The sequence below is a fragment of the Eumetopias jubatus genome, unplaced genomic scaffold (assembly GCF_037043125.1).
Source record: "Eumetopias jubatus isolate StellerSeaLion01/CBP00866 unplaced genomic scaffold, mEumJub1_p1.0 scaffold_9, whole genome shotgun sequence".
Taxonomy (NCBI): Eukaryota; Metazoa; Chordata; class Mammalia; order Carnivora; family Otariidae; genus Eumetopias; species Eumetopias jubatus.
The window spans coordinates 26,867,394-26,881,339 of record NW_028274815.1 but is presented as its reverse complement, the minus strand read 5'-3'; the positions used below and the strand labels follow the sequence as shown (position 1 = coordinate 26,881,339).

The 13,946-nt window shown below is 36.8% G+C and overlaps 1 protein-coding gene across 7 annotated transcripts in view; it reads right to left on the bottom strand.

The window, feature by feature from the left end:
• The window catches only part of BIRC6 (baculoviral IAP repeat containing 6), a 231,373-nt gene that overhangs the window by 14,425 nt on the left and 203,002 nt on the right, over positions 1 to 13,946 (bottom strand). For all 7 annotated transcript variants that reach the window (XM_028117286.2, XM_028117287.2, XM_028117288.2 and 4 more), the window contains 4 exons: positions 13,727 to 13,837; positions 7,913 to 8,130; positions 6,129 to 6,290; positions 3,041 to 3,118 (listed from right to left, as the gene is read on the bottom strand). In XM_028117286.2, the coding sequence (XP_027973087.2) occupies positions 3,041 to 3,118; positions 6,129 to 6,290; positions 7,913 to 8,130; positions 13,727 to 13,837 (569 nt within the window). The remainder of the gene's footprint in view (positions 1 to 3,040; positions 3,119 to 6,128; positions 6,291 to 7,912; positions 8,131 to 13,726; positions 13,838 to 13,946) is intronic.

Below are 13,946 nucleotides of genomic sequence, written 5' to 3'. Positions count from 1 at the left end.
AATAATAAGACTTTTGATTTTAAATTGTGCTAACAGTTAAGACAATTACTATGCTACTGATGGATATGAGACCTATGGCATAAGACTACCATATGTGATATTTTTATACAAATAACCATTACTCTTTTAAGAATTTCACTACAGAGAAACCAAGCAATTCTAATAAAGCTTGCCACTGTCCAAAATATCTTGGAATTGTTTTTAATTATATATAACCTTCAGAAACTTTTTGTGGTATATTTTCAATCTAGCAAAAGTACTTTTATTCTTTGTGCACATGTGATAAATAAAAAGGTAAAACAACGTTGGTTCCCAAAATCTAACCAAGAAGAAATTAAGTAATTTACCCTGATCCTCCCTAGTTTGCCCCTGAAGAAAGTTTCTAACAGAGCACAAAGAGCAATGTTTTCCTGCCTGCATGCATTTTTTTCTTGTATAATATATAATAAAAGAACCTCACAAAGAGACCACTATTTCTTAGGACAGATGCAAAAATCCTCAAATAAAATGCTAGCAAACTGAATCCAGTAATATATAAAAAGAATTATATACCAAGAGACCAAGTGGATTTATCCCAGGAATGCAAGGTTGGTCTAACACCCCAAAATTAATATAATATGTTGTATTAATAAAATTTAAAAAATAGTAATCATTTCAACAGATGCAGAGAAAGTATCTGATAAAATCCAACATCTATTTGTAATAAAAATACTCAGTAAGCCAGGAATAAAGAGGAATGTCCTCAACCTGATGAAGAGAATTTATGAAAAACTCACAGGTCACATGACACTCAATGGGGAAAGACTGAGAGCTTTCCTCCCTAAGATCTGGAGGAGGACAAGGCTATTCACTTTCGCCACAGAAAAGAGAGCCTCCTCTTGTTCTGCCCAAGTCAGTTTGTCCCAGATCTGAAAACCTAGACTTAGGAAACTATCTAAAATAAAGAGAATGTCATATAGTAACTGTTATCATTTATAAAACTAAAAAAATCAGAAGTGAAATAGTTAAGCCAATAATGGAGAAACAGTTCAATTACAATATATGAACTCAAAAGATTATTAATAGCAATTAGAAATTATAAAAACATAACTTGGAAAAATGGATATGCTCTAATGTTACGTGAACAGAACAAGGTACAAATGATGTATCTAATATGTTAATCATCATTCTGTGAACTATGTATACAAAAGCAACAACAAAACCCTAAAGGGAACATATAGAAAATTTTTATGTATGGGTACTTAAGTTTCCAAACTCGTAAAATTTAAATCCCTGAGCATAAGTTGCTTTATTTCACAAGATTTTGGATATATATTAGGTATACAGGCAATATAAAAGTTAAAAGCAAATTAAATTTTAAAATAAAAAACTTTGAAAATTATAAATTTATTTTTTAAATTATATAAATTGAACAAAAAATTCAATTCTCAGCTAAGTCTAATTTACTTTATGAAAAATAGGATATTTCTGAATTTCCTTTTGTAGTAAAACTTGTCATAAGCTTAGTTTGTGTTGATAAGAGGAACATACATGTAAAAAAATTTTTTTTTTTCAGAGTTTTTATTTATTTATTTGACAGAGACACAGCGAGAGAGGGAACACAAGCAGAGGGAGTGGGAGAGGGAGAAGCAGGCTTCCCGCCGAACGGGGAGCCCGATGCGGGGCTCGATCCCAGGACTCCGGGACCATGACCTGGGCCGAAGGCAGACGCCCCACGACTGAGCCACCCAGGCGTCCCCATGTAAAAAAATATTTTAAGGTTTTTGGACTAGAATTGAAATAATCACTTCTAAAATGAAGTAGTACTTGGGAGGAATATTCTAGTAACTTTCTTATAGTTCTTTGCATGAATCATGTAACATTTTTTCTTAAAGGTCTCAAGATTAACAAAAAGGGAAAAATTATTGGTACTATTTTCTTTTTTTTTAAGATTTTATTTATTACACCCACAGAGAGAGAGAGAGAGAGAGCATGCACAAGCAAGGGGAGCAGCAAACAACAGGCAGAGGGGGAGAGAGAAGCAGGCTCCCCGCTGAGCAGGGAGCCAGATATGGGGCTCAATCCCAGGACCTTGGGATCATGACCAGAGGTGAAGTGAGACACTTAAACCAACTGAGCCACCCAGGTGCCCCTTGGTACTATTTTCTTAATTCATGAGGATACTGCAAAGTCTTTCCAGAGAACCAAAAAAGTGACATCCTAAGGAATTATTTTTCATATCTTCTTTCACCTAATTCAAAATAAAAGTGTAGAAAAAGAATCTTTTCAGGATAGGCTTAGCTGGAGATAATTTATGATGGTTTCTCTTAAACACTAAACTTCAAATGTGAGTTTAAACTATTATGAGCAGTAATGATTTGTTTCTGCTTCCTCAATAAACAACCACAAAAGTTAATTCATGTTGTTAACATGCTTACCACCTGTCCATCTCTTAGCTGGGATTCTTAACTATGGAGGTAAAGCATCAACAAAAAGCATCTGATGGGCTATAATACAACATATTATGTGCTCAAGTGGTATGTGGAAATTAATTTCCAAAATTCAAGACTATGAAATATGTGTGTCAAATGCTCTGCAAAATAAGAACTTCAAATCCCAAGTTTTATGAATTCTAGGACAGTGCTTCTGAACCTGAGATGAGTCCCATTATTAAGGAGATTAGAGAAAAACCGTATTATATGTGGAAGAAAATGTAATACTAGTAGTTTAATAATTCTACTCACATGAGTTTAAGCCCTGTGACTGGGAGATGGGAGAAAATTATGTCTTATGCTATCTTTTTGCACCATAGTGTACTTTAAGGGCAACTTAGGAATTTTGTTAAAGGTAATTTTGGCAAAGTGCAACTTTTGTCTTATGCCCTAACTTAAGATTCTAAACTCCAGATGAGACAAGACTCACTGTACTAACTGCTCACCTATAAGCTATTTAGGATAGCTTTTTTGGTTTACTATGTTTATTCTTGGTCACTAAAACCAATTTTTTTAAAAACACAGATAGTTCTTTATTTTCTAAGTGAAACTCAGAGAAATGTGTTTACTTGCAAAAAGCTTGAGGTCTGAGGATTCCACTTCTCTTCTGGTCTTCCATGCCACGTATTTAAGATGCTTAAACAAACCTGAGGAAGAAGGGAAGAAAGCATAAACAGAATTGAGTGCTTTTTAAAAGCAAACTGCCGCAACTAGAAGCAAAACTGAAATGCTATCATGTCACAGTATCTCAGTTTTATGTCCCCCAGCAAAACACTAAGGGTCAGTCTGTTAGAACAAACTGGCATCTTCAGATGTGATCCAAATCTGTATGGCATTACAATTCCTTCATAATGAAAAATAACTCTTTGCCAAATCTTTTTTTTTTTTAAGATTTTATTTATTTGACAGAGACAGTAAGAGAGGGAACACAGCCGGAAGAGTTGGAGAGGGAGAAGCAGGCCTCCCGCTGAGCAGGGAAACCGATGTGGGGCTTGATCCCAGAACCCTGAGATCAGGACCTGAGCCAAAGGCAGACATTTAACAACTGAGCCACCCAGGCACCCCTTTGCCAAACCTTTTAAAAAAAAAATTTCAGTGGGAAAAAGTAGTACCATTTTACATTAAAAAAATCTCTCTCAGGGCGCCTGGGTAGCTCAGTTGGTTAAGTGTTTGCCTTCAGCTCAGGTCATGATCTCATGGTCCTGGGATCAAGGCCAGCAACGGGCTCTCTGCTCAGCAGGGAGTCTGCTTCTCCCCCTGCTTGTGTTCTCTCTCTCTCAAATAAATAAATAAAAATCTTAAAAAAAAAAAAAAAAAACTCTCTCGAAATTTTGTAAATTTCCAAATGGATATGGTTTAATAGAAGAGATCTTGATTTCCTATTTGCCTCTACATTCAATTTGTTACAATATATTGTTCAGATGGAAGTATATGGAAAAATCTAGCTTCACATAAACATGAAGTTGGAAGAAGGAGGACTCAAAGACCCCCTGCAAGGGCCTTGAGGATCTATCTGCTGGGTTCCTCAGAACAAACTTCACAACACATATACTTGTTCACTCAGACAGCAAGAATGAACTCAAACTATCTGCCAGAGGTTAAGAGGTCATTCTGGGAAAAACAGAACTGGGGACATTTTATCTATACTTGTGTACTAACAACTTCATATAATGGGCAACAGACTTGGCAAATAAGTGGTCCTAAATAAAGCGAGAAGTCCATCTCCTTGCTCTTCCTGTAATCGTTGTATGATAGCAATATGCAAAATATACTAATTCATTTAGGACATAATTTCATTAATTTTTTATTTTTTTATTTATTTGACAGAGAGAGACACAGAGAGAGAAAACATAAGCAGGGGGAGTGGGAGAGGGAGAAGCAGACTTCTGCCAAGCAGGGAGCCTGATGCGGGGCTCGATCCCAGGACCCTGGGATCATGACCTGAGCTGAAGGCAGATGTTTAACGACTGAGCCACCCAGGAGCCCCAATAATTTTTTTTTAAAGATTTTATTTATTTATTTGACGGAGAGAGACACAGTGAGAGAGGGAACACAAGCAGGGGGAGTGGGAGAGGGAGAAGCAGGCTTCTCGCGGAGCAGGGAGCCCAACACCGGGCTCGATCCCAAGACCCTGGGATCATGACCTGAGCCGAAGGCAGATGCTTAACGGCTGAGCCACCCAGGCGCTCCTCATTAATAATTTTAAGAGACTTGTACCTGAACAGCTTTGTACACCATTACTTAAGGTACTGTCAAACATTTCATTTTCAGAGCATCCCCGTGACTACCAATGGCAGGTATTCTTACCCCTACCTAGAGATCTGGAATCTCTAGGTTAAATGTTACCAGTGTACAATATAGCAAAGACTATATAATTCAGGATATTCAACTCTCAGGCCCTTACCTGCTTCCTTATACCATTAAGTCTTCTCCCCCCCACCTTTTTCTTTGGTGAGAGGGAGAGAGGGAGAGGGAGAATCTTAAGCAGGCTCCATACCCAGTAAGGAGCCCGATGCAGGGCTCGATCTCATGACCCTGAGATCATGATATGAGCCGAAATCAAGAGTCCGACGCTTAAATGACTGAGCCACCCAGGAGCCCGTATGCCATTAAGTCTCAAGGAAGTAATTTCTTAAATAAATTTTAACATTTTACACTTAAACTCTTCAGATTCTAGTCTCTCTTCAGTAAGGTCAACATTGTTATATCCTCTTCTCTGCTCAGTTATAAAAGATCCGTTCTTTGTTCTTCCAAAGCAAGTAAGGTCTACCTCTCACTAAATCTCCTGCAATAAACTCACAAAGCAAATTCCGGTTTTATGATCTGAGTTTATGATGAAGACAAAAACCAAGGGAAAACTGAGTCCACCTTTAATAAACCAGATCAACTTCAAGTATTTGCTCCTCTCATCATCAAAGTGTCTGCTTATGAAGTCTATCAATTTCTTCTGATCATCTAGTAATTTTTAAACATGAAATACTTCCAGCATGGAATTCACTGTTGAAATTCCACCAAGCTCTCCAAAATTACTTTGAAAGGTGATGATTCTTCTTTTAAGTCTAATTTTAAAAGGTTTACTGTCATATGAAATGCTTTTATACCTCTTAGTCAACTTCTTTTTCAGACAGAATGCATCTTCCTATTTATTAAAAAATATAAAACACTTTAACATAAGTTAAATGGCAAACGTAAGTTCACAATTCCATGTATCATGGAAAACATGGATAGCTATGAAAGCAAGAAAAAGTGATGATATGCAACAAAGGAATACGGAGGTGACAGGACCACGCTTTCGGCATTCTGCTATCCTGAGGCACCTGTGCAAAGGTAAATGGCACTGGAGATACGGAAGGTAAAGAAAGGTAAGAGACGAAGACAGGCCTCTGGCTCAGGACAGTCTCAACTGGCCAAGGACTATGTGGAGTAAGTCCCTCAGTAACTTAAGACTCTAAGTGCTTCTCAACACTGTTGTGTTTCTGTCCTTTTTGGTTCCTTCTCATTCCTCAGGCTAATCTTTGCATAGAGGAAAGAGAAGCATGAAGAAAGCCAGGGAACTCTCGGAAAGATGATAACCAAAAGAAAATTTTTGCTTAAATTACAAAGAATCTTTGGTTATAATACTTAGGCATTAGAAACAAAAGGCCGAAATTACATTACCTTGCCATCATTATAAAGGTTTGGATTGAATCGCACGCTATGACCACCAGTTGTCTCTAGATTCACAAGAGGGGGTGAACTGGGATAATCTTGAGGAAAATATACATCAAACTCAAAGCAGCCATTTGCATAAGGGGTGTCCGCTGGACCAGTTATCAGAACCTAGTATGCATGTACAAATACATAAAAGTCCATGTTACTCTTCCTTAACACTACTCGCGATTTAGAAAAACACAATCCAACATGAAATAAGGATAACCTTCTTACATCCTACATACATCTCTACCAGAATGTGTTAAAAATGAGATTAAAAGTTAAAAATAACAACATGACTAGAAATGGTTTTAGATTAGGATTAAAGTTATTTAGTTTTGGTGAAAATGGGCTATTAAAAGAAAGATGCCTTATTGGCAGCAGGAGAGGTTACCTTAACATCAAATACCCTTTAATATTAAGTTACTATTTTTCTAAGAGCTTTTCTTCATATTTTCTATTGTATTTAACAATTTGAGATTTTAGGTATACTCATCATCACATCCAAAAGGTATGAGGGTAATTTTCTGCAATACATCTTCAGATAAGTTAACATTTTGAGAAGTAACTTAGTTTTAAAAATTTTTCTCTGGGATAATGAGACAAGTAGTTAACAAAAGTTCTCATGTAACAACTTATGATAAAAAGGTTTTGAGAGAACAGTAGGTATTTCCCATAGGGTTACTGGTAATCTAAAATATAGCAGAGTACCCAACAGTGAGTATCAGAGTTATTTAATGAATTTTGTTTAAGTTGATCAACAGAGACTAACTGTGCAAGGCATGAGCAGAAAAGCCTCTGGTCCTGAATAGCTGTGTGTGGAGGCAAGTGGCACTAGAGTCTCAATCTGTGACAACTCTGATATATGGCTGGGAGCTCCGTCTTGGGATTTTTTATTTAGGTCCAGCATAATGTTTAGCAGAGACAAAGTCACAAGTCTGAACTCATGTGGTCCATTTAGTGATACAATATTCCCAAGGCAACCATTCTATAATTGGCTATTATTTGTAACAAGGAACAGGTAAGAGTGTGGTCAAATAGGCAAAGTCTATGAGATTTCTACTGAAAAAATTATCCAAAAGAGCAAAATAAAAAAGCAAGCAAGCAAAAAAGGTCTTCAAGTCAAGGTGTCAACAGTTAACAGATGTGTATATAAGGAAGATGTAACCCAGAATAAAATAACAAATGTAAAGAAAGGTGTGCCACCATTCCCGTCCCTGCCAGGTGTCCAATCTTTCTAATTTTCTTGCTGCAGCAATCGCTTAGAACTTAACGCCAGATCACCATAGTGTTAAACATAAAGGTGCAGTTATTTATTACTGTACTACCATTACTTAATTCATAGATATTATGGTTCTGTAAATACATGAATTTCCTAGAAAAGGAAAGAAAAAGAATAATTTTGAAGACTGATAGTATAAAACACAAAAGGAACATCTTGGATGACAAGGAAGAAATCTTAACGACTTTTTTCTACTGACCAGCATTAAATCCTTTGATACTAAGCTCTTAAAAATACCGGCTGCAAACAACCTTGACTCAAGGAAGGCATTTTGGTATTTTCTTCTAGGTATTTTGAAAAGCAGTCTCATACACATACTCTAACATTAAAAAAAGGACTCATTTCGCTAATGTCCAAAATGGTCAAAAGAATTTTTATTTATTAAAATTCATGCTATTTCTAGTGCTCTGTATGAATATTTAAATAACGACATTAGCCAGAGAGACAGAGAAATAGTTGTTTTTTCTACCTTCATGATGTCAAGTCGTTCCTCATCACAGCGCACGAACACACTCGAAGAGGATGAAAGAGGCAGTGAGGTGGACAGCGTCACGGCTTCCTGGGCAAGGCGGCGGGCGCGGGCAGCACTATTTGCATCATTTGCATTTTTCACCTGAGACATGTAGTGGTAATTTACTTTAAAACCCAATTTCCCATCTTCATCCTCAGAAACCATCTCAAATGTATCTAAAAGAACAAGAAAAAAAAAAAAACACTGAAAAAAAGAGAGAACTAGAATGGAGGATAGTTGTTACAATGACAAAAATCACAAAGAAATCACTAGCCCTTCTTCCACCCCAAATGGAGGAGATTGAAGCCCGGCACAGAGAACACAGTCAGTGCGACTGGAACAGCACTGTATGGTGACAGATGGCAGCTACGCTTGTGGTGAGCAGAGCAGAAGGTACAGAGATCACCAATCGATGTTGTATGCCTGAAACTAATGGAACATTGTGTGTCAACTATACGCAAATAAAACAAATTTTAAAACCCCACAATGTGCAGAGGACTGAAAAAACAGGAATCATACATGTTTATGTCATACCTACTGTTAGATGGATGAACTACGTAATGGAAGCAAAAGCAGGAAATGATTTTTTTTTTAAAGATTTTATCTTTAACTAATCTCTACACCCAACATGGGGCTCGAACTTACAACTCTGAGATCAAGAGCCGCACACTCTACCAACTGAGCCAGCCAGGCACCCCCAGGAAATGATTTTTGATGTACAGTGAGGACAAACTGATAGATTGTATCAAGTAGCTATAACAATGTAAAGCAGAAGACAATTTATTCTTAAAATGAGTGGTGTAATGTTTTTGCCAATTCAGATTTTCATTTTTAAAGATAAGAATATGTCTTTTTATATTTGCACTGATTTTGGAATCTGAAAACAAAAGTCTCAGGGTGAAGTTTACTCTACTTTTAGAATTTAAGTTAATGGAATAAAAGATGATTAGGGTAATCTTCTAAGTACTTTGAGAAAATATAATTAATGGGCTAATTCTTAACCAGATTTAGAAAAGACTTAAAGTTATTCTTTACTTATAAACTCTGTACACAAAAGAAAGAAAAAAGTGGATTTGGATTTTATCTCTAGTTCGAATTACTCCACCCTAACCAATGGGTTACAACAGAGATTTATATAAATTGTAACACAAAATCAAAACCACATACTAGGGGAAATACTGTCATTAGAAGCAACAGTAACGTCTGGTCTTGTGTTCATACAATTCTAAATATATGGAAAAACTTTAATGCTATATTATAATTAGCATTAATGCACCAAATCTCACCAAGAACTTACGAAGTGCAAGGCTCTAGGCTAGGTTGTTTGGGTCAAATGATAAATAGGAAACTAAATCTGCCTTCAAGGAGTTTATAATGTAGAAAAAAGGGGAAGACCTATAAAATGTCACAGATCTGTGCACTCCGTATGTTTAAAACAGGAGTGCCACATCTTTATTTAACAAATCTTTCAGAGAGAAAAAGAAACTTTTGGTGCATTTCTTGTAGAAACTAAAGAAACTATCATCTGCTTTGTATGAGCAGAATCTAATTTAAGAAGAAATGTTGAAAACTTAGTTTATTATACAGTACATATAACTGTTACTGATCAAATGCACTGTCTCGGCAAAATTACTTCCTGTCAGTAAACTTGTAAACTGGAGTTACTTCATCTGCCCAATTCTGCTGCCTTTCATATACTACAGAGGTAAATTTCCTTTGAATTTTATAAACAGCAATCCACCAGAAACACACAAGCCCATTCCCATGCCTGGAGGAAAACTTTTCTATCATATGCATATAAGAGACCAGGGCCTACTAATACCAAAATTTATTACAACATTCAATTAGGGGCACCTGGGTGGCTCAGTCGGTTGAACGTTGGACTCTTGATTTCAGCCTGGGTCAGTGAGATCAAGCCCTGCGCTCATCCTGGAGTCAGCTTGATATTCTTCCTTTCCCTCTGCCCCTCCCCCTACTTGTGTGCACATGTCTGCTAAATAAATAAAGTCTTACCAAAAAAATATACTTTCACAAAGTCTGTGACACCCTCTTCAAAATGTAAAAATTAATTCCCCTTTCTTTGAGTCTGGGCTAGATTTAGTGACTTACTTCTTGAAGAATAAAGCAGAAACAATGGTATACAACCTCCAAAAGTAAATCATAAAAGGCCATGTGGCTTCCTGTTTGCACTCTGTCTCAGAGAAGCTAGATGCAATGTGTGAAGACACTCAAAAAGAGGTCCTATGGAAAGGCCCACATGGCAAGGAGCTAAAGCCTCCTATCAACCGTCACATGAGTGAGCTCCAAAGCTCAGCCCCCAGAGCCAGTCAAGATCTCACATGACTGAAGCTCCAGCCAACATCCTGACAGCAACTTTATAAGAGACCCTAAGCCAGAACCAGTGAGCTGAACCATTCCTGAATTCCTGACCCAAGGAAACTGTGAAATAATAAATATTTTATTTATTTATGTTTGTCAGAGAAAGAGAGAGAATGCACAAGCAGGGGGAGCAGCAGGCCCGATGCAGGGCTTGATCCCAGGACCCTGAGATACTGACCTGAGCTGAAGGCAGACGCTTAACGACTAAGCCCCCCAGGTGCCCCCCTTTTATAAGATTTTATTTGGGGCTCCTGCGGGGCTCAGTCGTTAAGCATCTGCCTTTGGCTCAGGTCACGATCCCAGTGTCCTGGGATCGAGCCCCACATTGGGCTCCCTGCTCTGCGGGAAGCCTGCTTCTCCGTCTCCCTCTGCCCCTGCTTGTGTTCCCTCTCTCGCTATGTCTCTCTCTGTCAAATAAATACCTTTAAAAAAAAAACCAAAAATAAAAAAAATAAAAGATTTATTTATTTAGGAAAATTTTTAAGAGAAATAAAAATGGTATTGTACAGTATCAGAAAACAATGATAGTTATATCCTACAGTGTCTTTACTGGATTCATGAACTGTAACAGTAACAATGGAAGAGAAAAAATAATCACTTTTAAAAGATTTCTAAAAAGCCAAAACCTGCTTTTCAATGATAAACTAAGGTTATATAAAATAACTCAATCTATATAAATTATTGCCCACCAGGAAGAATGTTTTCCCAAGTAGAAGGAAACCAATTCTTGGTTAGAACAGTCATCTCTTCGCTCTCCACTACCCTATTCCTGACACCTCTCACTCCTGGCTAAAACTCTAACCATTGAAGAGGAAATTAAAGTTTGCAAATTATATACCCAAAAGAAGAGCAAAAATAGTGAATAAAAATTCAAAATAAAGAACCTAAAAAGCTGATTAAATCTAGTTATATCCAAAGCCTCTGTGAATGATTAAAGATCAGTAAATCCAAAGTTCAGCAATAAAAGCAAATCATATGTGGTTTATAAAATGCTATTTAAAATCTTGAATATTGACTATGGACCACTTTTTCTTCCTCTTTATATAGTTTTAGCAAGTATTAGTAGTGCTATGTCTAAAGCGGCTAAGTGGGAAGCAACTGAATGATATTCTTCTGACATACCTACTAGAGTCATACTAGAAAGGTCTTAGATTTTTCAGGATTTATTTTTTAAGCTAAGCATGCTTTAAGGAGTTTCCCAACAAAGTTACTGTCTACTGAGCTGAGGTTCAAAATTCCATTCCATTCCACTCCGGAATTCCATTCCAGAAATGGACATTAAAGGTTTTGGTAAATATGGATTTTTACCTAGTTGGAGCAACTCACAGACTAAATCTCATTCGTAATAAAAACATAATTAGATAACCAATAAAGAAGCAGAAAAAGTTTCTGAGGTGGGGGGAAGTGGAACAGAGGAATGTTTTTGCAGAAAACAGGCTGTCACAAAGTGAAAAAGTATATAGAAATGTGAAGCTAAAGATAAACCCATCTAACATCTGATTCTTGGTTCGTGCAGACAAACTGGGCAGAGGTATATATCGAGTATTTCACTTTTTTAAAAGATTTTATTTATTTGAGAGAGAGAGAGAATGAGAGAGAGAGAGAGAGCACATGAGACGGGGGAGGGTCAGAGGGAGAAGCAGACTCCCTGCCAAGCAGGGAGCCCGATGCAGGACTCGATCCAGGGGCTCCAGGATCATGACCTGAGCTGAAGGCAGTCGCTTAACCAACTGAGCCACCCAGGCGCCCCTCAAGTATTTCATTTTAATGCAATGCTACTGACAGCTCTTAACATATCTCCAGTCTACTTCAGCTGTTTTATTCTACACGACATAGTGAATTTAATTTTAAAAAAGATTTGCAACAAAATACATTAATCAAATTATAACTACACAAAGTTTGATTTGATTTGATTCAAAAATTATCTATTTAAACACTGAGAGTCCTTTTCCTGCTAATTGTGATATTGAATGTGGCTACAAGGATCATACTTGATCCTTGTATGTGTGTGGCTTTCCCCAGTAATTCTCATTATTCCTTTGTATGATAACCCTTGGAGGATGTCTAGGATTCATGTTGTACTTGTATAGCATTTATTCTTGGTGTTTTGCAACTTTAAAATTATAGCAATATTTTTGTTACTTTCATAATCATTTGTAGTTATTATATTTTCCTGAATTCAAGTGTTTACTTGTTTTTATTATTTTTTAAAGGTTTATTTATTAGAGAGAGAGAAAGAGCGAGAGCACATGTACAATTACGTGGAGGTGGGGGGAGAGGGAGAGAATCTCAAGCAGACTCCCTGCTGAGTGTGGAGACTGGCAAGGGGATCAATCCCATGACCCTGAGATCATGACCTGAGCTGAAATCAAGAGTTGGACCCTTAACCGACTGAGGAGCCCCCTGAATTCAAGTGCTTATTAAACAAAACGGTCACAACCTATCAATGGCTGGCACAATTTTCCAAAAACATGGATCCGTTGGCAAAACTGTTACATTCTTTCTGAATAACAGTATACACACTTCACCTCAATTCTTCCAATCCTAAAATGATGAACAAGACCTTTCAAAGGTCTGAGTGCTTTATCATTTTCAGATATATTACTGTATGTGATTTTTATTGCAAACCTGGGAGGTAAGGTAGAGCAAAAGCTCAAAAGCCTTTGAAACGGAAGTTTCAGACAGTATGACAACTCTTGCTTTAGTGTTCTTTTTCATATAGTCCAAGTCCTTTGGCTGGTTCTCAAGGGTGGAAAAGAGGCACAGACAAGAACAGTTACTAATGGTCACCAAAATTTGGAATTTTAGACTTTATTTATAGGCTAGCACCTTATGGGAGAGAATGATAGGCTGTATTCTTCAGTCTTTACTTGTCAAGAGTTTTGGAATAGGAAAGGCTACAAGAGAACTCTACATTAACTGTACTTTCCAAAGGCAAATCTCATGGAATTCTAAAATGGCGACAGTAATAGACTTTGTTAAAAGTCTCAGGCCTTAGCTTCCTTTAGGCCAGGATATACAGAAATGGAGAGGTCTTTTTTTTTTTTTTAAGAAATGGAGAGGTCTTAAAGAAAGAAAGCCACTTTCTGCCTGTTCGTTAGACATTCGATTTTGGGTTTTTTTCCCCCCTAGGTTTCTAAAGAATCATGATTCCCAAATATAACTAAAAATATATAAATCCAGAGATAAAAAGATGATAAAAATTTCACATGTGTGCGCATACATATTTATACTCTCTACATACAGTGTGCACACACACGTATACATAGGATATGAATGATTCATGGTATGAGCAAACTTTAAAATCTTTAATTTACTAGAACACATTTCAGTAGCACTATTACACAATGTGAAAGGAGATCTCAAGAAACGAAGATTAAAACTTCAACTTACCAAACTGTAATTTCTTCATAACAGCCACATATTTTTCTTCAAGTGATTTCAATACTGATAAAGGTTTGGGTTTCATAGCCACCTTCTTTGAATATTCACCTAGTTTTTTTTCTGTTATTTAATATTTCAAGATAAATAACATAAGCATACATTTTAAAAGATTAAAACAAAAACAACTTCAAGAGTTCAAAGTTTTAATTCTAAAAAGTTACCCCATTCT